This window comes from Procambarus clarkii, chromosome 27 (assembly GCF_040958095.1).
Source record: "Procambarus clarkii isolate CNS0578487 chromosome 27, FALCON_Pclarkii_2.0, whole genome shotgun sequence".
Lineage (NCBI taxonomy): Eukaryota > Metazoa > Arthropoda > Malacostraca > Decapoda > Cambaridae > Procambarus > Procambarus clarkii.
In genome coordinates, this window is record NC_091176.1 from 10,645,656 (window position 1) to 10,673,355 (window position 27,700).

The 27,700-nt window shown below is 38.9% G+C and overlaps 2 protein-coding genes across 2 annotated transcripts in view; one reads left to right on the top strand and one right to left on the bottom strand.

Moving 5' to 3' along the window:
• Positions 1-515: 515 nt before the first annotated feature.
• The window catches only part of RIC-3 (RIC3 acetylcholine receptor chaperone), a 109,519-nt gene continuing 82,334 nt past the window's right edge, over positions 516-27,700 (bottom strand). The window contains exons 13-16 of the mRNA XM_069332036.1: positions 11,667-15,323; positions 7,263-7,335; positions 4,957-5,027; positions 516-4,822 (exon numbers count right to left, since the gene is read on the bottom strand). Coding sequence (XP_069188137.1) covers positions 4,310-4,822; positions 4,957-5,027; positions 7,263-7,335; positions 11,667-15,323 — 4,314 coding nt within the window. The 3' untranslated portion in view covers positions 516-4,309. The remainder of the gene's footprint in view (positions 4,823-4,956; positions 5,028-7,262; positions 7,336-11,666; positions 15,324-27,700) is intronic.
• Positions 22,030-26,977, top strand: LOC138369280 (uncharacterized). The gene is made up of 2 exons (XM_069332324.1): positions 22,030-22,194; positions 22,584-26,977. The coding sequence occupies exon 2, from the start codon at positions 23,814-23,816 to the stop codon at positions 26,766-26,768; it is 2,955 nt and encodes a 984-aa protein (XP_069188425.1). The 5' UTR covers positions 22,030-22,194; positions 22,584-23,813; the 3' UTR covers positions 26,769-26,977.

Consider the following 27,700-nt stretch of genomic DNA (forward strand, 5'->3'; position numbering starts at 1 on the left):
AGATTTTAACATAAGCAAATTCAGGAATAAATTAAAAAAATAACTTTAAAAAACATTCCTATATTTATTGAGTGCTCTCAACTACTCATTTGTAGTTTAATGTATAATGATTAACTGTAAATACATAGCTATAGAAATAGAACATTCTATGTAACAAGTTGCTATTATAATTATAAGGTGTGAAGGATAGATGAAATTGTTAAAGTAATAATCTCTGTTGAGGTCTGATAAAGACCTTTTGTGCCATCTTAAATCCTTTTTTTGCACTACCACTTATATGATGAGTATAGAATGCACAATAAACTAGCTGCCTATTTTCTTGCCTTCAACAAGCCATCGGCTTCCTGTATTTGTCGAGGCCACTAGGGTTATTGGCCCTCGGGTAAATCAGGTATAAAATTAATTATTTTCAAATATTTTAAGGATTACTCATAGTGGCAACTCTCAGTCAAAAGACTGATGCACTACAAGGGTTAATGTTAAAATATAAATTTTTCTGTAAGTAAAACACTTCCAGTATGATATATTTTATTAGCTGAATACGTACAGATTCACAAATCTTTCTGCAGAAACAAATGAATAATGACCAGATACTCTCTGACTAGATTTTGAATGACTAATAATATTGTTTGTTTTACTACTGCACGCTAAATCAAAACCAACTAATCATTGTGCCTCAAATTCTCATACTGTACTCTATTGGGCTCTCTCTTATTAGTAGCCTTGCATATGGTATCAGAAAAAGCCGAGAACAAACAATATCTTTTAATTTAAGAGGAAATAGGTTAAGTTAGGGATCACTTAATAGTGCAATTAGATTCCACACAAGTAATGAAAGAAAATAAGCCACTATCCTTATTGGTAATGTTGAAAACGAGACATACCGCTGAACTGAGGATAAACAGAATTTTCCTTACCTGTTTCCCAAGTATATAAACTTTATAAAATACCATTCAGAAAAATAAATGGAGGCATCAGTAATGTAAGTGAAAATGAATTACATCACCAAGTGCCAGAAATTTTCTCCAAGTTAAATCTATAAATTCTCTTTTTTTTTTTTTTTTTTTTTTTTTTTTTTTACATTACCCAGTACAGTATTTTAAAACTGCTACTGTGTGTGAGCATTGTTATCCAGTTTAATTATTTAGTACTGTATATGTAGCTTGCATAATCTTGAAATTTTCTATCAATATAAATTCTCTTAAAGTTACAAAAACATTAAAGTCACGTATTAACAAACTGTCAATGCTACACTTGCATATTATGATATGGCTCCTTTTCAGTTTTTACCTAAGATTTACTTACTTTCTTAATAAGTTGTTGCTCTAAAAGAAAACCCTAAAAATGTCAGAATCTCTGAAATTCGTACAAAGATAAAATCTGCATAAAAACCCAAAACACTCCATTAATTGTATTGACTGTAAAAACATCAAAAGTAATAGAACTACTTTCTTCCACACTGCTATTCCACTAAAATAGCTGAAGAGGCATTTCTGTGAATGGGACTAACATACACAAAATTCATTAGCTTGTATGAGACTGAACAAGATAATATGCTTAGGTATTATAAGACATGAATACCCGAATGTATATTGTTACAACAAAAATATAACAAGTGGGATGATAAAGACCTGGACATGAACTCTTAACTGCTGTTCACAGATGTAAATGCAAAATCATTATTACATATACTGCCCATGGAAAGCTTGCTATATATGTGCATTATGGGCAATGGAAATAATATTCTACAATTACCAACCAGTTTTAACAGGGGAAATTTAAGCATTATAACTTACATATTAAGTATATGTATATTAATCAGGGCTGATTGATGATGACCATTATGGAGACCGAAACCCATCATAAACTCAGGAAAATGGGGAGACCTTTGACAAGCCATCGGCTTCCTGTCCCCATCAAGGCTACTAGTGAGATGGTGGCCCTCAAGTAAACTGTTATCATCTAATGGAAGAAATGTTAATCAGCACTTGAGCCAGATTAAAATCTGTTGACAAACTGTAATTAACTTCTATCTCTCTCTCACTCATAAATGCTCAGTTGAATACAACAGAAAAGCATAAAAAAAATTCACAGAAGCATAGCTTTATATGAAAAAAAATGTAATAGTAATAGACATTACATGAAAGAGTGATCCTTTATAGTGCAATATTCTATAAGAATCTAGCTTGTTTGAGCATCGCCATATAAAATTCTTAAACTTTTGCACAAATTAACTAGAGAACATAAATTTAGGACATGATGCATACATAATGACAAGATTCTTTGCTGAATTCAGGTGAGGATAGCAGCATCAAAGACAGCGTGCTGTATGCAATTTTGTTGTCTACATATACATAGATATGTACAGTATTTTATCATTTGGGGTCAGAAGAAAGCAAAACAATTTGCATTATCAAAAATGGCAAAACACTAATGGATTGAAATCCTTGATGAAACAGAACAGGTCCATCATAATTAATCCGTTCAAGCAAGTTTGCACTGTACAGATTTTTTCAACCATGGTCAATAAAGCAACAGGTCCTGCTCAATTTACTCAGAGCAATATTCTGGGCAATTTACTCAGAATTTGTACTGGAATAGGATTAGATTTGACTAAACTTGGGAATAAAATATATAGCTGACAATGCATCTTCAAATGCATCTAAAATGAGGCACTCCTCTCTGTAGTCTTAACTGAATATTGGTTTACATTAACATTTAGTTTCACATAATGCAGCATCTCAAATCATAAACCCGAACCTTTCATTAACTAAAATATTAATATATCCAGAAAACAGCGCTTAAAACAAGATTCTGATATAATAAAATATACATGATAGGCCTACTAAAGAATAGACTACAATCGTGTCTACTTTAAAAAAAAAAATCATTATTTTTTTCTTCAAAATACCTATAGCATTATGTTCTTGTAATTACTTATTTTCACATACATATATCTTATGTATTTTCATGCATTAGAAATCTGGCAATAACGTAGAATAATAAATATTTAATTATACAGTATTGTAATGCAAAATATATCTATTATTAATTATTCATTTCAATTTAATGATTTTCTGAGTAAACTTCTGTACATGCATTTGCATAGTGACCTTTAGCTCCGTGTGTTTTTAATAGGCAGCCCATCGTTCTGCATAAAGATGAAGGAAATTCAGACTTTCATGGTTTTGTTTTTTTAACATTAAAATTTAAAACTGCACAAGGGTGGATATGCTCATATATAAGATGGTAAGTAAGGTCTACTCAATGAATTGTTGCTTTAGTGCACAACATCCAAATTCACTTTTTTGGGGGACAGACAGCCTGTGTGTGTATGTATATATGTTAGACTGGTATCGAGGTCTCCCCAAGGTCAAACTACTGACCCTTCCCAGGATGCAATGCCACAAGAATTGACTAACTAACTCCCAGGTACCTATTTACTGCTAGGTGAACCGAGGGATTCGAATCCAGGATTCCAGATGGCGAGTCAAGAACGAACTCAACTGTACTACCATGACCCTTGCCATGAACTGATCTTTTTGGGCTGCATTATATTCCTTATGTAGACACAAGGACTGCCTGCACTTACATTTATGCTACCTGTTTAAAGTACAATACCAGAATTGTATATCATCTTTCCTAAACTTTGCATCAAACATAAAATACTCTGTAGAGAACTTGAGCTAGCTTATAAGAGGGCACAGTAATCATGTTTAGCCACATTTGAGGCTACACCTCTACTTAAAACATCTGACTAATTATGTAGAAATTCTTCTCCATGTGTAGCAAGTTACACAGTTGAGCTAATTCTAAATGTTTAGATACATCTGAACTCCTGCCAATCAACCAATTTGTATAATCCCTATTAGAAAAACATACAAGCATCATATTTAAGCCAGGAAGTGTTATCACAGAGTTGAACATATAAGTAGATTGATCTTTGTCTTTGTATACTGAAGCACTCATTTTGTTGATAATTTTCCATATACAGTACTTGATTTAATACACTGAGGATCATAATCACAATAATTAATTGGTGTTCCTAAAGACCCTTGGTCCTCGCTTTGATTTACAGTGCAATAGTGATTTGCGGTCGGAGAATAGAAAGGATCACCAGTTTCATCAATATCTGCCTCAAGAAGCAGATATATATATATATATATATATAAATCATATTAATGTTCACTTTACATCTAAACTGGACACAAGTAATGGACATACAGTTCATGACATCTAAAATAGGCAACTTCCTATATGATGTTCATCTGTAACATATTTGTCACTAATTTATATTTTACATTTTTTCTCATTTGGTATTTGAATGCAACTGTTCACTGTCTTCTTTTGTAGGTGTTGAGAGTGTGGCATTTGTGGCCGCACTGTCTCTTGCTGTTTTATCTGTGGATGAAGGTGGCTGAACTGTCTTGCACTCTGGTGGTGTCTGTCGGCTTGGTGCAGTGTGGTTTTCTTGTACTTCCTCCTCCTCTTCTTCCTCCTCTTCTTCTTCCTCTTCTTCTTCCTCTTCTTCTTCTTCTTCCTCCTCTTCTGCTTCTTCTTCTTCTTCTTTGTCCTTTGGCTCCTGTTTCTCTTTCGCTATTTCTTTTTTCTCTTCATGTTCCTCCTTTTTCTTATGTTCACCTTCCTCCTCCACCTCTTCTTCCTCTTCTGCTTCTTCTTCTTCCTCTTCTTCTGCTTCTTCTGCTTCTTCTTCTTCTTCCTCTTCTTCTTCCTCTTCTTCTTCTTCCTCCTCTTCTTCCCCTTCTTCCTCCTGAACCTTATCACCTTCAGACATCTGACCTTGTAGTTTGGTAGCCTCGCCCTTTGTAATGAATAAAACAAATATAGTCACATATGACTCAAAAAGACCAAACTCAAGTCTCAGAAAGTAAAAATGAAAACCTTTGCATCATTTTTCACATGATCTAACCTTGACAACAAATTTTTGGTCATTACCTTAGCTGTAGGAGGCTTCTCAAGAGGAACCTTCTCCACGGTGAGAGGGGGAACACGTGCATTATTTTCATCTGCAAAATATAGCGTAAGATAAAAACAAAGGTAACATAATGCCTACAGTATAATATTTTAGACAGACAGCCTGCTTTTACAGTAAGTTTAATCCTTTTGGAAGTTTAAAAGTTTTAGGGATTGCAAACAGCTGCCAAGCAGTGGAACCATTTCTACTAACAAAAATCCTAATTATAATACATATGTGGTCCTAACAACTTTTAATTAAGGCAAATAAATGGTGATAAATATTTATTGGTACTGTACTGTAGTGTACTCCAAAACTGAATACAGTTGTCACAAAAGCCAAAATCTTAAATTTTTAGTCAGAATGCATATAATAATAATAATAATAATAATAATAATAATAATAATAATAATAATAATAATAATAATACTGTAATTATTATTATTTTTTATTCAAAAGAATATGTGTAAAGAGAAAAAAGAGCATGGGGACTATTGGAGGGATAGGTGTTACACATACAGTACAGTACTGTACTTACAAAGCCACTATTACATAAAGCATTTCGGGCAAAACTTTAAATAATTTTTATCTAAATTATTCTAATGTGTAAAGGGGTAAGCACTTAATACTAGATGAGAAGTAGGCTAACATAGGTGAGTGTGTTCAAGAAAAATAACAAATGATATACAATATAAAGGGGAAACTTAATGATGACAGGCATAGACTATTACATTATTGAGTATGTAGTTCCAGCAACAGTACAATAATTATTTAACATTAACCACTGCAAACGAACAAACTGACCACCAGGACCGAAGGAGCAAAAATCACTGCACCAGAGGAGAGCATGAAGCTCCCAGACCAGACCCCCAGAGGCCTATGCTAACAAGAAAAGAGTCTTAAAAAACAATCCTGAACTGAAGGGATCACCACAAACCGAGGTGAAAAGAGAAAAGACAGCACCTGGTCCAATGACCAGGATGGCTCAGGCGGCGCACGAGCAGGCCGTAGGTGAAAAAATGCACGAGAAAGCTTGCAGAATGGAGCAGAAGTGACATCCATCCCAAATTCAAGCTGAAGCAATTCTGTCAGCGCTACAAGATATGAGGCGACAATATTCGGCATAAGATAACGGTTCTGAAACAGCTAAGAGAGAAAGGACACAACAACCCAATCAGAAATCAAAGTCTACCTATGAAGAGAAAAAAAGTGATGAAAGGACCGCCAGGAAACTTCATACTGCCACCAAGATGAAACACATAGGTGGGACACCATCAACAAAGCCACCTGATCATCATACAATTGGTGATAAACCTGCGTTAGAAAGACCAGACAGGAAGATCGGAGAAGATCAAACCAGCCACATACCAAACCGGACCGATCTGCTGAAAGAGATGGAGCCATGGAAAGATCCCCAAGTTTGGACACCGAGCAAGCAGCACCTGAAACCAAGGCTGGGCCGGCCACCAAGGGGCCAACAGGACTACTCTCCCTTGGTAAGTCTCCAACTGAACCAGAGCCCGAAGTAACAGCTGCCTCCTCGACCGATCCTGCTGAAAGGGATCTACCCCAATGGTCTCGCAGTCAGGGACAAGCACTACATATACTTTAGACACCTCGATCACCCAACACATCAGCCTCAGAACTGAGGGTGGATTGCTGCTGTGGGGTCTGGGGCTTCCCCTTTCCCCCCCTCTCAGGAAGGGGGAGGCGCTGTGTAGACAGGCGGCACGGTGGTGGGTGTGACATCATGCTTGTTTGCTTGTTTTCTGATTGGGGAGTTCTGCTTAGCGGTTCGGTTTTAGGTAGTACTGTTTAACTAGTTGTGGTCTGTTTTGGGACGCCTGCCTTTCTGGGTGCCTAACTCGGTAGATGGCAAACAGAGAATGCTTCTAACCACATCGGGGTTTCTATAGGCCATTGCTGTTCGTACCTTTCTAAGCAGGCCAGGTTCTGGCTCGTGGTCCCCGGTATGCTTAGAACTCCATTCGAATTGACTGATGCCACAGTTTAATACATACATATCAGACCGGTATAGCTCCAGGAACCCAGAGGGGCTCTTCATAGAAAACTGCTGGGTTTTAAAATACAGCTAGAAAAGATCATCAGGGCAAATAGGGGGACCTTTGACAAGCCGCCGGCTTCCTGTCCTCATCCAGGCCACTTGTGTTGGTGGACCCTCAGGTAAATTCAGGCAAAAACATTAATACTGATTCAGTTTGATAACTGCAGCCATTGAAATAAGTGTTAATCATAATGCCGTGATATTCAGAGAACTGATATTTACCTTTTGTGATGACTTCATACTCCTCCATGTCGGGGCTTGAGCCCTTGCTCGATGTCGGACTATCTTCGTTCTGCTAGGAAAATTAAGTATATTAGATAAACAAATATTCAGAATAGTTCTCCAAGGAAAAAATAGGAGAAATTTCCTAGTTTCTTCAATTTAACAGAACTATTTGTATCTCATATATTCTGTTAATTTATTACATGATTTCTCCAGAAATAGCATAACCTTTAAAAACTTTGTCCTTGATTATTGACTTTATATAATAGCTATATACAGTATATACTATACTATATAACCACTGTAATCGAACCATATGAAATATTTTGCAAACATTATTATTATTATTATAGTTTTGTTTATCAGGAAAATCTGATACTGTATCTAATAAGTGTATTGATATTATTACATAACTAAAGATAATGAAAAACTTAATGAAATTTATAAAATGATACTGGAAGAGAAATTTGTGGCATATTGAAATACAGTACTGTACGTAATACAAAGTTACAATGTAAAAAAATACATTTATAAAAAGTATCTAGTAAAATACTGAAAGTCTATTAACTCTATTCTCCATCTACTGTCCATCCAGCAAGCTACCTTCTACCATATAAGCAGTGAAGTCTCTAATTTTTGCAGCTCCTGCCTGGCACGCAACTCCAGTGTTAACAGCTATCTTACTCCGATATTGCCTCAGTTGATCACTCGGCTGTTTCAAGATATAACATTTCCTAACTAAACAAATCCTCACACTAACTCAAATTTTAATTTATCTTAAGAATTTATTATCAATATTACATAGTCTGCAATGTGTTTATAAGTTTGCAAACAAATTATAAATATAAATTAAATCCCTTAAGTTAAAAATAAATTTTGTATATGACATTAGATACTAATAATGGCATATAAAAAGTACCTTTCCCAGCAGTTCAGTCTGATGCTCCCTAAAGCAAGACCCTACTGACTACTGGTTAAGATCCCACACAGTCAAGGTGGGTCAGCATTTTACACATACACAGAGGGAACTTTTCGATCATCTGTCCCAATGGGTCATGGTGATACTAGGCAAACAGAAAATTCTCTCCAGCACAGAAAACAGCCAAAAAAGGTGATTCATACAAACTTAAGAATTTCCAAGTGATAGTTGGCATCAGAATCTTTCATGTACTTTTTAATCTTTATTCTCACTGTGCCATTTAATGTTCTGGACCTCCAGTTCCCTAAACATAACTTGAACCTTGCTGCTAGTGGAGTAAGAGAGACTTTAGTGTTTAAAGTTTGCACAGAACCTGTTTTGATTGTTATGCTAAGGTCTTCTGACTTTATCTCCATGTTCCTGCCAGAGAGTTACCAGGCTACAACACAGAGTGGGGGTACTATCAAATACTTAAGCTCTTTTACCCATCATAAAGACTCCTCATCTAACATGGTGGCCATCAGTCAAATTGATAAAATGCTAAGTACAAAATATAGCTAATCATACTAACTGCCTAAGCATTATTAAGATACATGTTAAATTTAGGTTAATTATTAACAATAAGTAAAAATTGAAAGGTAAATAGATCATAGCTCAAGGTAACATTAATCATATACAGTCATAGTGTTGTACTGTACTGATAACAGGGACACACCTGAACACATTGTGAACACACCAAAAGCAATTTGAAGGGTAATAGGACAAAATTATTAATTTGTCCTTTATAGATGTGAACCAAAGAGGCTTCAAGAGAAGTGTGGTGTGCGGATTATATGAATAACTATTCAAGCCGAGAAAAAAGTTACTGGTATAAATAAGAATTTAAAAATAACTGTCACGGTTACAGGATGTGGAAAGAGCAATCAAAACAGACAGGAAACAAAGAATCCTTTTACAGGAATATGTACAATTAAGTGTGGGGAAGAATCAAAGAGCGGCAATAAAAAAAGTTGTTTATCAATGTGATCCGGCTAATATGAATAGCAAGCTGAAGAACGCTTAACCCTTAGACTGCGCATATTACAGCGAATATAGGGGACATAATAGCAAAAAGTATTCAAATTATGTAAAAACAACTTAAAAATGTTAAACAAATCTCCAAATTATTGGCTTCAGTGTCGTGAAACTTTCATCAAAATATTGTCAGAAATTGATTTTAGACGAATTTTTGAAAAATAAGAACGTTTTATTGATAAGGAGAACAGCTCCTAATAACTGGAACTGAAGGATTATGCAGTAATAAAAAGATGCAGGCACCTGTCCAAAGCTCAAAGAAGAAGAACAGTAGTAAGAAGTGTCCACAAAGTGGATATGCAATGGTGCCTTTATATCATTGCTGAGTAATACATATAACACAAATAATAATGAATAATTATGCTAATATGATCTATTTTGTTATATATCATATAAATACATTGTCCAATGTTAATATATGTTACTTTCATCAATGTCCCAAAAATATTATTATTATTATTATTTTTTTTTTTTAAGATTTCTCCTTTGTTTATTATCTGATTTTGTTGTAACCTTTACATCCTGGAGAATACATATGTTTCCAAACTTATGTGAAGATAGAATGAAATTGGTTTACAATTAATCAGTCACAACTTGCAAAACTTGGTACTTTTAATTTTTTTGGGCTGATTTTTTATCTGATTTCAAACTCTATTTTCTTTGTCTCTTTAGGTTGTTTTGATGATTAGGGACCATACTGGGTCTTTTTCACTTAAGGTATACTCTAAATATATCCCCTAAATCATTATAATTAACCCAAAATATTTTGTGTTTTTTTGGGGGGGTTATTTTTTCTTGACTTCATTTCAACACCTATTGACCTACAACTTTCACATATTCGAGTACAAATGTCAAACAATGCTTATTAAAACATACAATTAAATTAATGAATTAAAACTACCTTTATTCATTGTTGATAACTTCAACTTCAATTATCTCTGAAACCAGAATTTCAACTAAGAGTGGCATCTAAAATTCCAGTTATTAACCGATTCTCACTATTTTGACATATTGTGTGCTCAGCTGTCTGTTCTACAATCCCATCAGAATGGATTTTTCATAAACTTTATAAATTTGGAATTATAATTTTTTTTGGTCTAAATTTGCCGCATATTTCAAATGCCCTATTGACGATTATTTTTACAGTAAACTATGCTGAAAACCTATATTCTAATTTGATGAAAATGAAGATCATAGGCTATTCTGAGAGAACAGAAACATTAAATGAACAATTAATGATAGTTCATATTTTTTATTCTGAATTGAAAATCTGAGGTTCTCAATATTCAATTTTAAAATTAATTTTGATTCTCTTGATTTTCAAGTTACACTGTGATCATTTAAACAAAGTTGGAGCATTTGCCTAGTTGATTATGCAAAAAAAAAATTGGAAAGTGTTTGAGCAAGTTTTAAAAAGTTATGTTAAATTATTTTTTGTCAAATCATGTATGTATGTATTGAGCGGTCTAAGGGTTAAAGGGTATTTCCTGTACAATAAAGTACATTGAGCTTAAAAGACCTTTCAGAGATTTTGGTAATTTATGATAGAGTATTTATACAAAATATGTACAATACACGCATAATAGAAACATTGTTTAACAAAGAAATTGAGAGAGTGAAAGGGAAAGGAAGGATAAATGGCTTTGATGGGGAACAAAAGCACATGAATTGCAGCAAGATGCAATACGAAAATTATTAACAATCTAAAATCTTTTTTATATTTCAATATTATTATTTCTTCCCATATACATAACTAAACTAAAATAATTATAATATATACAATATACATAATAAAATGTATAAATAAAAACAATTGTTTTCCCGGAGTGAATCAAGTGCATCATGCATCCCGCTAAATCTTTATGTACAAGGCTTAAGTTATGCTCAGTTGACAGGACAATGTTTTATTAATAGACATGTAATATTAGTTTATTTCAGAATGAAACACTAAATCACTAAAAACTGTAATAAATTAAACCCAATGCTCCTTCTTTGACATAAAAACAACAAATAAAATAATATATAATTTAATAGAATATATCTACTGCTTACAAATGGAAAAATAATAAAAAAATAGAAAAGGCTCATCATCCATAGAAGTAATAAAATACTGTAACTTTCATACAAAGCATAAATCAGGCTTTTAATCACTAGTTATAATTATATCAATAATGCTTCAGGAAAGCTGTCTCAACATAATTAATAGATTAATCTATATGATTTTCTCCTACACACACAGTTCCACAATTAGCTGTCAGTCAAGAAAATACAGTAGTTAATAGGTCGTATTGGTCCATGATGCATTATGTACTACTAGTAGGAGCAACTACTGTGTTACAGCTTCAGAAGGAGAGGAGTATAGAAGTTTAGTATGTGAGTAACAGCCACGCCAGAGCCAAGCCGCTCCTTACTGGGCTAACTGTGTCGGTTCCAGCAACCTTTGAGATGTCTTCCTGAGGTAGAGCAGGTATCACAGTACTACAGGGAACTTCTTCTTGTACTGCCTCCGCAATGGCAGCCTCCACACTTTCTTGCATTATCTCATCTGTTGGTGTGGAAACTGGAGAGTCTGAAGGGGGATAAGTGATGGTGGAAGACGGTGCTTTGGATAACTGTATGGAAGTATCAGGGACAAAAATCTCTGTTTCACTTTGAGTATGCAGGCCAGAAGCTCCTAAATCTTCTTCTGCATTACTAATGGCTACTACAGTTGTGGCTGGGGATGACTCAACTGTGGATAGAGGGGACTGTTCAGACTGAACCTCCTTTACTTGTACAGGTAGATGACTGATAACCTTTGACTCATGGTGTGGACCAAAGGTGTCTGTGGTTGCTGTGGCTAGTAGCTCCAATGCAGCACGGGTGGTAGAGGCAGCTACTGCTTCTGCAATAGCTTCCAAAGATGGACTAACTTGGTGCGGTGTTCCATCTTCAGAAACCTTCTCAATCTCTTGTGATGGGAGAGTCTGTTTAGACGATTTAAAATTACTATTTCTGTCTTCCTCTTCAGATAAGGGAGGTGGCACTGGGCTACACGGACGTGGTGGCATAGTTTGCTGTTTTGGATCGTCTAAAGCTTTTTGCATACTTAGGCCTACTTCTGTTGTTGACATAAGAGTGTTTTGAGCTTGAGGTTTTTCTTCTCTCTTATCTGTCTCCAATACATCCTTTGGGGTAACCTTTGTTTCCTTTTCTGAGCTAGTCTCATTCTTTACATGACATCCTTCATGAGACACAATTTGGTCTGATGTTAGGATACTTATGGAGGTTGTTAATGGAGATGTTATAGGAGCTGCAATTATTTCTATATTGGAGTTTGCTGATTCCTTTAAATCTACATCTTTATGCTTTGTTGAATCTGCATTGCTATCTTCTTGTTTGGGTAAGTCTTTCACAGTATGGGGACTTGAGGCTGCACTTTCCCCCTCTTTAACAGGTGTGATGGTGTGTGATGAACTAGTACCAGCTTCATCACGATGCTCCAGTCCTAAAAAAGCAAGACTTACATGACTTGTCACTATACATGGAACATCTCCAGCCTCACTTGCCTCAATCTCCACATTTTGCATTGGTGTTGAACCAACAACCTTAGCATCTTTCACAAGCAGCTGTGTTTCTGAAGGAAGCAGTGCATCAAGGAAGATTTCTGTCACCTGTTGGGAATGGACTGGGCCATGGCTTCCAGCACGAGTTTTTACCCCATCTTTATCATGTTGGAAAGAAGTATTAAGACCAACAACAGTGATTCCTTGCTGGCCATCAGTTTGAGTGCTATGTTCTTTGCTCTTAGCTACAGGAGTTGGAAGTGATAAAGCAAAAGATGTTTGAGTTCCTTGACCTCTATACACAGCTTCAGGCACTTCATACACAGCTTCAGGCACTACATACACAGCTTCAGGTACTTCATACACATCTCTACATGGCTTGCTTTCAGGAGCTGCTTGTTCATCAATTCCAGCTTTGTGTAATGGTTCTTTGTTATGAACCTCAGGAAGGGGTTGGTTTTCTTCAGCAAATGATACAAAATCAGAAATATCAGCCCCAGTCTCTGTAGCCTCTGAGGAGCCCTCCTCTGCACCTGTATCGCTGCTTGAAGGTGATTCCGAAGGCAACTTGAATGTTACTTCTTTTATCACTGTACTTGCAGGTTTCCGCTTAATATCAGCAACCTCTTTATGACCAATAACATCCGAAATGCCAGCATTTGCTCCAACTTGTTTATCTGCAGAAGCTTCATGAAAGTCAGCAGACTCTAGTTTTACAGCTGAAACCTGAGAAGTGTTACTTGGGGGTGTTGTGTCATCTGGTTTTGGTAGTTTAGTAATTTCTTTTGCAGGCACTAGTCCTTCAACTTGTAATGGTTGGACAGGTTCAGCCACATTCTTTCCTTGCTCTGGTTCAGTATCTGGGGATGTGTGAACAGATTCAATGCCTTTGGTTTCTTGTGTTTGTTCTATATCTTGCGACAATTTAATCAGTTTTTTCTCTTCAGTCTTTAGCTCTTGTTCCATCAACTGACATAACTGTGGTGATTCAAGTTCTAAAGGAGATGCCTCATCTTGATTTTGCACAGAACCTAGAGATGGTTGTTCCTGTGCAACAGTCGGTACTTCTTGGGGTCGTGCAGCAGTCTGTACATCTTGGGGTTGTGCAGCAGTCTGTACGTCTTGGGGTTGTGCGGCAGTCTGTACTTCTTGGGGTTGTGCAGCAGTCTGTACGTCTTGGGGTTGTGCCTCAGTAAGTACTTCTTGGGGTTGTGCTGCAGTCTGTACTTCTTGGGGTTGTGCCTCAGTTAGTACTTCTTGGGGTTGGGCAACAGTCTGTACGTCTTGGGGTTGTGCAACAGGCTGTACTTCTTGCAGTTGTGCAGCAGTCTGTTCCTCTTGGGGTTGTGCCTCAGTTAGTACTTCTTGGGGTTGTGCAGCAGTCTGTACGTCTTGGGGTTGTGCCTCAGTAAGTACTTCTTGGGGTTGTGCCTCAGTAAGTACTTCTTGGGGTTGTGCCTCAGTAAGTACTTCTTGGGGTTGTGCTGCAGTCTGTACTTCTTGGGGTTGTGCCTCAGTTAGTACTTCTTGGGGTTGTGCAACAGTCTGTACGTCTTGGGGTTGTGCAACAGGCTGTACTTCTTGCGGTTGTGCAGCAGTCTGTACTTCTTGCGGTTGTGCAACAGCCTGTACTTCTTGGGGTTGTGCAACAGTCTGTACTTCTTGCGGTTGTGCCTCAGTTTGTACTTCTTGGGGTTGTGCAACAGTCTGTACTTCTTGGGGTTGTGCAACAGTCTGTACTTCTTGCAGTTGTGCCTCAGTTTGTACTTCTTGGGGTTGTGCAACAGTCTGTACTTCATGAGGTTGTGCAGCAGTCTGTACTTCTTGGGGTTGAGTAATGTCTGCCTGGATATTGCAAAGTGTTAAAATATCTTCAGTATAACCAGTTCCTATTTTTGTTTCTTCTGGAGATATTTCATCCAATTTAGCTTCTTCCTTAGGTGTAGGATGTGCCTCTACATCACCATCTCTACATTCATCAGTCTCTCTTGGTAAATCTTTATGAGTAGATGAAATATTAGTGTCATGGGATAAACTCTCATGTTGGTGTTGATCATGTAATTTTACTTTCTGGTCACTAATACCTTCATCGACATCAGCTATGGCTTCTTGTAATGGACTCTGGGACATAGGATTATCTACCACTGCCTTCAGGATTGGTGTTATATCTATTTCTACATTTTCAGATGGAGGAGAAATATCTACATTGGTGGTGGTGGTGGTTGTAGGTTGGGTAACAGCTACATTCACCTCCCGTGACACAAGCTCGTCATCCTCGAGAACCTCTTCCTCAGAGGTTGAGTTGTCATCTACCTGTGCTTTCAGACAAGGATCCTGCACATGTCTGGCCTCCAGTAAGGGAGCACCATCTACTAAAAGCTCTGAGAAACTAGACAGCTGGTCTACCTGGAGCTCGTGAAGGTGGTGCCGGAGAGATGTTGGAAGAGACGTGTCCTCACTTAGTGTTGTTGTGAGTGCCTCACTGCTGTAATCTTCCTCACTCGTTATGTCACCCACCTCCTCCTAGATGGCCAATACAAATACAAGCTATGAGAGTCATTACAGAATTCAGATCACACAAATTTATTTTAAAAAGTAAAATATTTTTAGTATAAAAATAATGTAAAATTATATTGCAGAAAGTATTAAAGCCAATTATTTATTAATGCTAAAGTTTTTAAATTTAATTTGAAGAGATTTTAGTTTCCCTACTCTAGAAAAAATTAAAAATATATTGCAGGGAGCCCCTCCGGCTTTCTGGAGCTATGAGACTGATATACGCTACATTAGTCTGGGGTATCAGTCAATGGAGTTGACTGATGTTCGGTCTCTGTTCGGTCATCGGCTGCAATTTCTTACCAGGTGGGGTTTGTTTTGTTATGCCTACCTTTCTGGGTGTTTAACCCCGGTCGATGGCAGACATGGAATGCTCCCAAACACATGGGGGTTACCACAGGCCATTGCTCCCTGTGCCTCTCTGAGGGGGCCAGGTTGTGGCTCGTGGTCCCCGGTAGGCAGAGCTCTATTGACTGATGCCCCTGACTAATATAGCGTATATCAGTCAGATAGCTCCAGGGAGCCGGAGGGGCTCCCCGACAGAGATAAATATAAATATATTTAATATATTTCCTAAAGACTGCAATACCAGAAATATTTGGCCACAGCTTATGAAACAAAAAATCCATTATGCATTTGGAGTAATGATCCATCAGTCATTGAAAGCTGTTCAGCAAGTAGATCCCAAAATGAAATGTACTAACCAAACCCCAGAAATCATTAAATTTAATTTTGATTTCAATAAAAAGAAAGTTCATCGACCTGTACAAATATATTCCACACTCCCACCTTAAACTATATGGTGCAACCTCAATTTGGCAAACTATATAGAACAACAAAAATTGTTGACCAAACCACACTAGAAATTGAAGAGACGACAACATTTCGGTCCTACACTCTATGGGAATTTCACTCTATTTCACTGAGTGAAATTTTCACTTGAACTTCACTGTAAGGAAGGGACCTTTGTAATGAGTTTTTGAATATTGGTGGTATTGGAAAGTGTACTTTCAAAACTCCCACCAACTCAGCTATTAGCTCTGCACATGTGTAGAAACATATTGACCATGGGAAAACTACTCCCTTCTAAAAATACATAATCAAGTACTATTCTACTTACAGGTATAAAGAAACAATTCTAAGTACATTCCGTTACTAGAAAATATGAGGAAAATATATGTGTTAAAAATCCAGTTCTGAACTCAATAGGAAATAAAAAGGAACAGGATTTGGAACAAGAAAAACATTGGGACGCTTGGCATGTCGGGTCAACATAAGCCGACACTTGTCCATTCTGGAGAGTGTTGTAGAACAAGACAGTCATCCCGATGGCACTAACCACAAGTCGGAGGATCATCCCACATGTAGCTAAGTGAAGTGACTAGTTGCTGTATTGTTGTGCTATTATATTACAGTATAAAAGCAGGATTTATATGTAGTTAAATGTCCCAGTGGTAAGTGGAATTGTGTATATTATGTTAAGTTCATGCCTAGAATCATTCTCTATCATGTTTCCTGTTAATACTGGTTCACCTACCATTGGCATTTTCACTTTGTAATGTTGATATAGCAGTGGACTAGATCCAGTCAAGAACACTCTTGAAGTGTATGAAAGTCCAATAGTGATATTGTGAATGACATAGTATATGTACTTGTTGTGTAAATCCTAGTTTTGTTGGACCAATATTCAATTTCAAAGATATTAGTAAAGTCATGTACAATATATATTTTTGTAAACCTAATCCTTAAGGCTATGAAAATAAGACCTATTGTAAATTTATAAACTATTATTTAAACTGTTGTTCTATATGACTTACCAAAATTGCCCTAATAGTGAGAAGGACAAATTTCCTGTCTGTATAAGACTCTTGGGTGGAATGTTATGGTAAATGTACTATTGTGGTGTATCACAGTACTTCTAAGGTGGACTTACTATTTGTATAAACACTTATACATAATCAACATACTGTCAATAAGCATACTGGTATTATGCATGAACATATAGTGAGGACAGGTTTCAATACTTGTATCCCTAAATAATGTAAAAATTCATGACCATAAATGACTTAAAAGCTCATGCCTTCACATCACATATGAAGGACAACTATCAAGAGAATTTGCCTGCAAACAGTTTCATAGGAAAAAATTCCTATACTGTATTTTAATTAACAAAAATCCAGGAATCACAAAATGAAAAGAACCATAGAATTTGGTTTTAAATATGCAATATGGCTTTCCCAAGGGCCCCCAATTCTTCCTTCTAATGTGTGTATCTTTCTTCTAATATTGCGTCCATCTACGAAAATCATTCAAAACGTGATTGAAGCCACATTAAGGGAGCTACTATTCATATTTCCCACCCTTTATGGCCTAATATCACTGAGTGAAATTTTAATTTCAACCTCCCATATGAAAGCTGTGAAAGCCTCAGTACTGCCAGAGTGACCAAGCCTGGCACATGCAGCAGCAGCTCGCAGCACAGCTGTGCAAGTCAGGGCCACACCACCACCACTTAATGATTATGAATAAAATAAGTAACTGAAATTATTTTGCAATGATAGTGTCATAGATGATCCTGACTGTAATAAAGACTATATACAAGGTTCAGATATTAGTGAACACAATTCTAGTTATGATGTTCACATCAGGAGGCAGACATTCACAGTACACAACCGAGATTTCAGGCATCTACGCATCATGCCATATGACCTCATGTTCCTTTAGGAAATAATCTTGTGAGAATAATGATTCATATTCATGATTTAGTGATCAAAATTTAATAATAATAGCAGTGTTAAGACTAGACTCAATGATGTGCATAGTTTACTGAAGGCATTTTGCTGCGTCAGGGGATGTCATCTGCTGGCATCATCTGGTCATAGTGTGTGGCTCCATACTGTGCTAACATTTCATTATCACACTTACCAGAAGTACTTAGTGGATCATTAGGGTTATAAAAATCAAGCCCATCATCACCCAGCAAAAATCTGTTATAAGACCAATGACAAACTCTGTTTTCAGACAATGCACAGCCCCTCTGTTAAAACCTCGATAAAAACCAAAACATGTATAAATACACTCTGGCTTCTTGTCCCCCGACATAATGAATTAAATTAACTAAACACTACAGTGTTTATTTAAAAAGCAACTTATTGAAACATTCTTCTGTAAATCAAAGCCAAATATTTACCTACTGAAATAATAGTTTAGGGACAGTGTAGGTATATCAATAGCAATGAAGAAAGAACAGCACCCAACTTTAAAATACACCCGGATAAACTGGACAAAATAAGAGGACCTTCAACCCTTGAAGTGTTTGTGTAAATATTTGAAAATACTACATTGTGGTGTGTATGACTAAAAAAGCTAACAAATCAAGTAAAAACTACAGATAGCAAATGGAGCAGTGTAAGGTTTAAAAAGCCTTAGGCAGACTTCATCTTGCTAATATATGCACCAAAAGTTTAATTTGGCCTTCTCTACACTTTACACAGTTTATGTAGAATTTTAGCCAGGAGAGTCCTATCAAAGATTTATGGTACAAGTAGTACAACAATAATAATAAATAATAATAATAATAATAATAATAATAATAATAATAATAATAATAATAATAATAATAATAATAATAATAATAATACACAGAGAGTAATCACACTAACGTGACTGCATCATTGAGAAAATCTGTAGGAGCAGTGATGACTGCAATTTTGCAATCCTAATTGCAAAATTACCACGTCGTGGTCTAGTCGCTAGAAGCGTGTGGGTGGAAACATCCACCGCATAGGTTCGAACCCTCAACACTGCCCCTAAGGATTTTCTCAATAATAATAATAATAATAATAATAATAATAATAATAATAATAATAATAATAATAATAATAATAATAATAATAATAATAATAATAATAATAATACCGTAATAATAACAATAGTTTATTTTGGTAAAAGTCCATACAAACAAAATGAGTTACAAGTAGAATGTTGGATTTCTAAATAGAGCTAGTATATACTATGCCTAAAGCCACTACTGCAATACGCACAGCATTTCAGGCAAAATGTCATAAAAAAAATAAAAACTAAGACTTAAACTAATTGAGATCAAAAGCATAAACTGAACAGAAATAGAGAAGAAAAATGACAATAATTACATGTTGAATGGAACAGCAGAAATTGCAACGGAACAGCAGATAGTAATATTGAAATACTTTACTGCAACAACAAAGGGTCCCGGTAGTACATTCGGATTCGTTCTCGACACACAATCGAGAATTCCGGGTTCGAATCCCGGGCAGGACAGAAATGGTTGGGCATATTTCTTTTCACCTAATGCCTCTGTTCACCTAGGACCAAGTAGGTACACAGGAGTTGGTCAGCTTGTTGTCGGGTTGCATCCTGGGCGGGGTCAGTAATTTGACCCTGTTGGGGGGGGGGGGGGGGGTCAATAAAAGCCTAACTTGTATGAATATACTCTGGCTTCATGTCCCCCTACAGAGTGAAGTATTATATTATGTAATAAGCAATTTACCTAAATGTATTATGAAAATGAGAAAATAAGCATACTGGTAATTAATTATATACACTGATTATTTATGCTGTGGTCATTCTTAACAATCCTTTTAAAATTGGATTTTAATACTTTTAAAAACTAACAAAACTAATTATCAACAGTACATTTTTAAATTCATATACTGAACCCATCCGTGATCTTAGAGATGGGTTATACACTATAGTATCAAGAGCTTGGGCAAAGATACTGAACAAAATACTGAACTTGACAAATACAAAAAGCATGCTGCATTGTGGGAACAAATGATGGGTCACACTGCAGCTGTTGGGGAGGGTCTGCTTAGGGTCTTGTCTTTTGTGTGAAGAACATACGTATCTGCATAAATGTTTTCACAATGTACAAATCATGCTATTACAGACAGTTTGGAAATAATTACAAGAGAGGTGAATACTTTTTTAGATTAAGGAACATCAAATAAAGCAGTACTTAATAAGAACTTTCAAATGCTGTTTTGGAAAAAGAAAAGACAATGCAGTGATGAGCATGCCAGCTCGGCTGAGGGGTAAAACTTTCACCACATAAAACATCAAATAGATGTAATCTTCAACATGCTTTGCAGAAGCAGGCATTCTAGTTCCATAAATTTTATATTGTATATATCAAGTACAGTGGTTCTCTCCATTACTGGGTTTACATCTCACAACTTCATATTTTTATATATACGGTAAACAGATTTCTTGCCTCCGATGGGAATAATTAAGGGCATTTAGCTGAAACCTTATACCTGTACAGTATAATATTTGGTTCAGTAAGGTTTTCTTGGCTTAATCTATAAGTTCTTTCAAGCCTTTTTCTGAATTGAAGCACTCTTTTACTCCCTTATACAAGGTCCTGTTTTCCCCTCAATAGAACTAAATAAACTAGGTCAAGACAGGATAAATATAGACAGAGGCAGTGGCAAAGACAATCTAATAACCTCCAGAAGGTTCGTACATCTATAGTCAAAAAGCTCTCCATACAAGAAAGCCCATAATAAAACATTGAAATTAATGAAATGCCCTTTTCTTCGAGGCCTCAATAGCTCCCTCAAAGTATTAGGATTTGGTACCATAGTATCAACACTACCAAGCCTATGGACTTCCACAGGCCTATCCATCACCAAGATCAGTCCTGTGATGGATGTGAGGGAAATACAATGATCAAAGATTGACAAAAAAAATAAAGAAAAAACACCCTGAAAATATAGGTATAGTAAAACAAACCAATAATCTTAATTTAAAGGGAGAAAAGAAGTAAAACAAAGCAAGTGGTAGTTTGCTGATTGTAAGCAATCATAAGTCAAAGTATCCATGCATGCCACCAGGTACCGACTCAGGTCATCTGGGGATCCAGCCAGCCTTCACTCGCACTCATGTGCTTGATATTACCTATAAAACTCAAGGCTCTGCTGAGATTTCAACATCTACTTTCTAGGCCAATGGTAACTACATAAGTGTAGTTACAGGATGAGAGCTACGCTCATGGTGTCTTGTCTGTCCTAGGCACTTTTTCGTATAATGCTTTGAAACTACTAACGTTTTGGCCTCCACCACCTTCTCACTTAGCTTGTTCCAACCATCTACCACTCTGTTTGCAAAAGAAAACCTTCTAATATTCTTTCAGGCACCTTTGTTTCCTCAGCTTGAATCTGTGTCCTCTTGCTCGTGAAGTTGCTGCTTTCAGGAATTCCTCTTTGTCAATTTGTCTACCTTTTGTCTTTGGGCAAAATGTCTACTTATCTGATTGTATTTAATCCTTTCCAGGGTAAAGTAGGCCATTGCCTAATGTAAGTTGTTATGATCTCAGCCTACAGGAGAAACGAGTCTCCCTTCTTGAGAGTTATTCAGCAAGCCTGACCTAACTGGAAGGTCTAGCGAATATTGCGGTGATAACCCATATGAAAAATGGCTGGTTGGATATGTAAAACAATTTAAGATTATGGGCAGTAAGTAAGGAAATAGATAAATGACTGGCTAGGAGATGTGGACATTTTGCTGGAGGCGTGAGGCTCGCTTCCGGAGGACCTTGACCTCACTTGAGTGCCAGACATCGCAGGGGGAAGCCGCGCTCCGTTTGAGCTCCCGTCAGAAGGGAACCCCTAGTGATATATCTCTAAGAGAAGAGAAGTGTGCAGACGTACCAGCTGTGGAATCGAGCTGGGAACGTTGTGGTCTCAAGTCCTGGTCGACGAGCAGATATTAAATCGCCCAGAAGCATTATTGTGGGCTGTGTGGAGCGCCCTGACCAGACGCCGTCAGAGGAAAAGCGCCCTCGACCAATTAATCTGTGGTAAGCACGATAAACGCCAGTTCATAGTGATTGTTTGTAGTTGGTCGTGTGCCCAGCGACAGTAGCGATGTTTATTTATAAGTTAGACATGTTTTAATAAGGCAGAAAGCCTGAAATAAGAGAGTGGAGAGGGAGGAACACGGAGCGACGTCCTCCCCCTCTGAGCGCTGGCGGACGACTGAGGGAGCCGGCTCCGGATGGAGGAAGACCCTCCCAGCGAGTGAGGACGCCGCCGCCAGGCGAGGTGGAGTATGGACCCGCCCAAAACGGGGGAGTCCACTCTCACTGTATGTAGAGAACAGATAGAGGTTTGAGGCAAGCATATTGTGTGGTTATTTTTGTTTATGTGTTAAAGGGGAACATTTTATTGGAACGTCGATGGGTTGCAGGTTTGTCTTTGGGGAAGAAGTTGCTGAGAACTTCGAAGCCAGCAGATGAAGTAATTGATGAGACTCCAAAGGTAGTGGAGCAGAGGACCTCGAGCTGTGAGGAGAAGCAGCAGTGAAGAGGAGTGTCACGTGCTTCTGTAGAGGTGGTGCAGCAGCCAAGAGAGCTGTGGAAGAACCTAACAGAAGGGTGAAGCACCGTAGTTGCACAAGGAAACTTCATGATAGCAGCCGGGAGGAGCTGCAGAGGATCCTGGTAGTGAAGCCTGGAAGAACCTAAGGATATTAGGGTTGTGAACTTCCAGAGGTGGAAGGGGAAGTTCTGGTGGATTACTAGTAGGGAGTTGATAGTGTTTGGTTGTCATTAGCGTGCAAGACGCAGTGAGAGGTGAGTGACTGTTGGCATTCTTGCGTCAAGGAGTTTTTTTATACTGAAGTATCAATGAACATTTATACTGATATATGTTATTGCATTCAAATGCTGATTTTCTATATATATATGTTATCTTGCTGATGGTGCAACAGTGTGTAGGCTTGATCAACTTGAGGAGGTTAATAGTATCAGGTGGTGAACCAGGAGATAGGATACCTTGATAAGCTGATAATAGAGTTCTGATGGTATTGGAGTGCAACCTGATTGTGATATTATAGAGTATAGGATTCATTATTATTATATGTGTGTATGTATCGTGTATGTGCTTTGTCCAGTAAATGTGTCACAATTTGCTGGTGTTTGCCCTTGTCCTAGTGAGGCTTCCCAGGAGGTAGTAAAGAAGGAGAGAGAGAGAGAGAAAGAACCATGAACCACTGCTGTGGACAGGGTAGGAGGTAATACTAGTAAGTCATAGGGGGATTGAGGAGATCATATCTCATAAGGAGAGAGTGGGGAGTCACAGCGGCTCGAGTGGGTGTGTGCACGTGACGACGAGGCTAAGTGTTGGAGCCGCATCCCCTGAACGTGTGACGTTGAGCCCCTCTCCAAGAGCCAGAAGCGCCAAGGGTGATCTCCTAGTATAAGCACTCTACCGAGTTGTGGGTTGGGTTGTCCGTAGAGGAAGATCAACGACGACTACACCAACCAACCCACAGTCTATAATAAATTGGGGGCCTGTCCGGGAGAGTGAACTGACACACCCACACCCTGTCCAAGAGTGGATTTGTACACCCCTGCTGAGATAAACTGTGTGACCGCAGGTGTATACTCTCTCTCTTGGGAAGACTCACAGGACAAAGATGGATAAGGTGCAAACGTTTGTGGAGTCAGGCAAGCCTGAGGACTTGGAAGGTTGCACGAGGGATCAATTGAAACAAATAGCAGAAAAATGTGGCATTAGGTTGAAAGCATCTAAAGTAGCTGGGATGAAGGATGAAATCCTGAGGCAGTTGAGAGCCAGAAGTGAAGCGGCAGAACAAGGAGCCCAGGAAGGAGCTGAAAGTAGAAAGGAGGATGATGGGCAGGATGACGTGAGATCCCAGGGATCGAGTAGGAGCAGCAAGAGTAGCCGCAGTAGCAGGAGTAGCCGGAATAGGAGCTTGGAGAGATTCCAGTTAGAGCTCCAGATGCAGCGTGAGGACAAGGAGAGACAGTTCCAGCTGGAAAAGATGAAATTAGAACTCCAGATGAAAAATGAAGCCGAGAAGGAAAAAGAGAAAACCAGGCTGGAAGTAGAGAGAGCGAGACTAGAGGTGGAGAAAGAAAAAGAGAAAACCAGAATAAGAGAACTGGAGTTGGAACAAGAGAAAGAAAAAGAAAAAGCCCAGGTCGAAAAAGAAAAAGAGAGAACAAAACAAATGCAGATAGAAGCGAATAGAACCTTGGCTGAGCAAAGGATTGAACATGGGTTGCCAGAGAGCACCACCCAGGTATCACACCCACCAGATGTTAGGGTTAGGGAGAAGGACATTCCCTTGTTTGTTCCCGAAGAGGCAGAGAGCTTCTTCGAGCATTTTGAGAAAGTAGCCAGCATCAAAGAGTGGCCACAGGAGGAATGGGCCCAGCTGGTCCAGTTAAGATTGACCGGTGCAGCCAGGGAGGCATACACCCAATTGTCACTGGAAGAGTGCCAGGATTACGCCACAGTAAAGAGCAGCATATTGCGCTCGTTTCAGTTAACCTCAGAAGCTTATAGGAAGCGCTTCAGAGAGATGGTGAAAGTTGGAGCGTGTACGTTTGCTGAGACAGCAAGAGATCTGGAAAGACGATTCCAGAAGTGGATTGAGGCTGCTGGAGTTGGGTCTTACGCTGACCTGAAGCAACTGATGGTCATGGAGAAGTTCTTGGAGATGATGCATCCCGAAACAAAGTTCAAGATCCAAGAAGCAGGGATAATGGAGGTGAAAGATGCCGCAGATAGGGCGGATATGATTACTGAAGCATACAATAGCTTGAGGGAGAACAGAGTGAGAAGCGAGGCGAGACGCAGCAATGGCAGACCCAATGGAGTCTGGGGAGGAAGAAATTACGAGAGGCCCAGAAGAGTCTGGGATGAGAAAAATTTTGATAAATGGGCAGATAAAAGTAAGTACCCTAAAACTCAGAAGAGTAGGTCGCGCACTTCGTCTGAAAGTGAAGATGGAGGAGCTAAACGAGAAACTAATCGTTATCCAGGAAATCAAGAGTCCAGTAAAGCTCCACAGAGTATGAGTAGTACGTCTGGCCCGAGGAACTCCAATACGAGTGGGCAGAGTCAGAGCTACTCTGGTACATATAGAAGAGACTTTTCCCAGATGAGATGTTACAATTGTAACGGATTGGGTCACGTGATGCGAGATTGTCGGCAGGGCAAGAGAGTTGTGACCCTGGCCATGTGTGACCCCCGAGGTAAATATACTAATGTGTTCGAAGACAAACCACAGAGAGCGAACTTAGTGAACGAGAGGTATAGGCCGTTCATGAGCAAAGGTTGGATCAGTATAAGAGGCCAACCTGAGGTAGAAGTTGGTATCTTAAGAGATACCGGAGCTAATCAGAGCTTGATTGCGAGAAGCCTGATTGGGAATGATCGACGGTTAGCTGGCAGGAGTAAGATGAAAGTATATGGGTTATTGTCTGAGAGTGACATGCCCGTTTGTACTGTCCAGCTAAGGTCGGAATATGTGTCGGCAGAGGTGATGTTGGGAGTGTGCCCCGACATACCTGTTCCAGGAGTCCAAGTGATCCTGGGGAATGACTTGTGCGGGACAAAGGTGTTGCCAAGAGTCATGGCGGAGACTGTGCCAGAGGAGTGCCCAGAAGGCCATGGCACGGGTGGGACACCTGAGAGTGTGAACCTGACTGACATCCGAGGAGATGAGTCAGGAGACCGCCAAGCCATTGAAAACCCTGTCTCGGTAGTGATGAAGACAGAGGTGGCCGACGAGGAAGACACTGGAGAAGGTGAGACAGTGTCGATTCAGCCGGTGGAAGATATCGACGTAGATATAGCGTGGCTGTTTGATGAAGGGCCAGCCCAGGAAAATGAAGTCTCGGTGAGGTCAAAAGTGAAGATGGCCCAGCCGAAGAAGAATACTGTGAAGAGAGTTGACCTGAGTAGAGCCCAGACTGCTGAAATTAAGGGTCGGAAGGTGAACGCAACTGTGCTGAGTAGGAATGAGGAAAGATGTGGACAGACTGAAGACGAGAGTAGAGCGTCAAGTGGTCCACGAGCACAGAGGCATATGGATAATGGAGTTAGGTTGTGGGAGATGTCAGGAGTCAACATGTTCCACAGAAAACGTGAAGGAGAGATAGTGAAGAAGAGTAATAGCCGAGAAAATGAAAGGAGAAGAGACAGTATGTGTGGAGAGATGCTTACGAGCACTTTGGGAGAGGCAAAGCGACATGTATGGTCGAGTGCTGTTGGATGTAGTATAATGCCCGAAGAAACTTTTAGGGAACGAAGAAGAATTGAAGGAGAAGAAATGGAGTGGTACAGAGGTGAGAAGTGTGAGAAGAGGATGAGGATACAAGCATGGAGGAGTAGAAGAAAGCCGAGGACTCGGTGGGAGTCGAACAGGATGAGGTCTCAGATAAATGAGGAGACGAAAAGGAGGAGCGTCGGTGAAGACGATGGAGTGAAGTATGATGACAGGAGACGAAAGTATAATGGCAGTAGATGGAAGAGTGAAGACGACAGAGGAGGTACAGACAGTAGATGTCTGACTCTGGACGTGAAGAGAAGACGAGGAAACGGAGGGTGGAGACAGTAAGTAGAGTGGACCGATAGAGTGCAGGCGTCCACGGAGGACAGCCTAGCTAAGAGGTGTCAGATAAGTCAGATCGTTTATGAGAAGATCATGTTCCTGGAGAGTTGTGAGCCGGATGTTGCAAGGAGCAACGAACTAATTGTAGACTCCTAAGGGGGTACGTAAGCAGATCAACCGTTCGAATCAATCGGTTGAAGAAAGAGACAGTCTAGTGGCGGATGTATTATCCCGAGCTTTGCCACTGGAATAACTCTCAAAAATAAGGGGAGGGGAGTGTTATGATCTCAGCCTACAGGAGAAACGAGTCTCCCTTCTTGAGAGTTATTCAGCAAGCCTGACCTAACTGGAAGGTCTAGCGAATATTGCGGTGATAACCCATATGAAAAATGGCTGGTTGGATATGTAAAACAATTTAAGATTATGGGCAGTAAGTAAGGAAATAGATAAATGACTGGCTAGGAGATGTGGACATTTTGCTGGAGGCGTGAGGCTCGCTTCCGGAGGACCTTGACCTCACTTGAGTGCCAGACATCGCAGGGGGAAGCCGCGCTCCGTTTGAGCTCCCGTCAGAAGGGAACCCCTAGTGATATATCTCTAAGAGAAGAGAAGTGTGCAGACGTACCAGCTGTGGAATCGAGCTGGGAACGTTGTGGTCTCAAGTCCTGGTCGACGAGCAGATATTAAATCGCCCAGAAGCATTATTGTGGGCTGTGTGGAGCGCCCTGACCAGACGCCGTCAGAGGAAAAGCGCCCTCGACCAATTAATCTGTGGTAAGCACGATAAACGCCAGTTCATAGTGATTGTTTGTAGTTGGTCGTGTGCCCAGCGACAGTAGCGATGTTTATTTATAAGTTAGACATGTTTTAATAAGGCAGAAAGCCTGAAATAAGAGAGTGGAGAGGGAGGAACACGGAGCGACGTCCTCCCCCTCTGA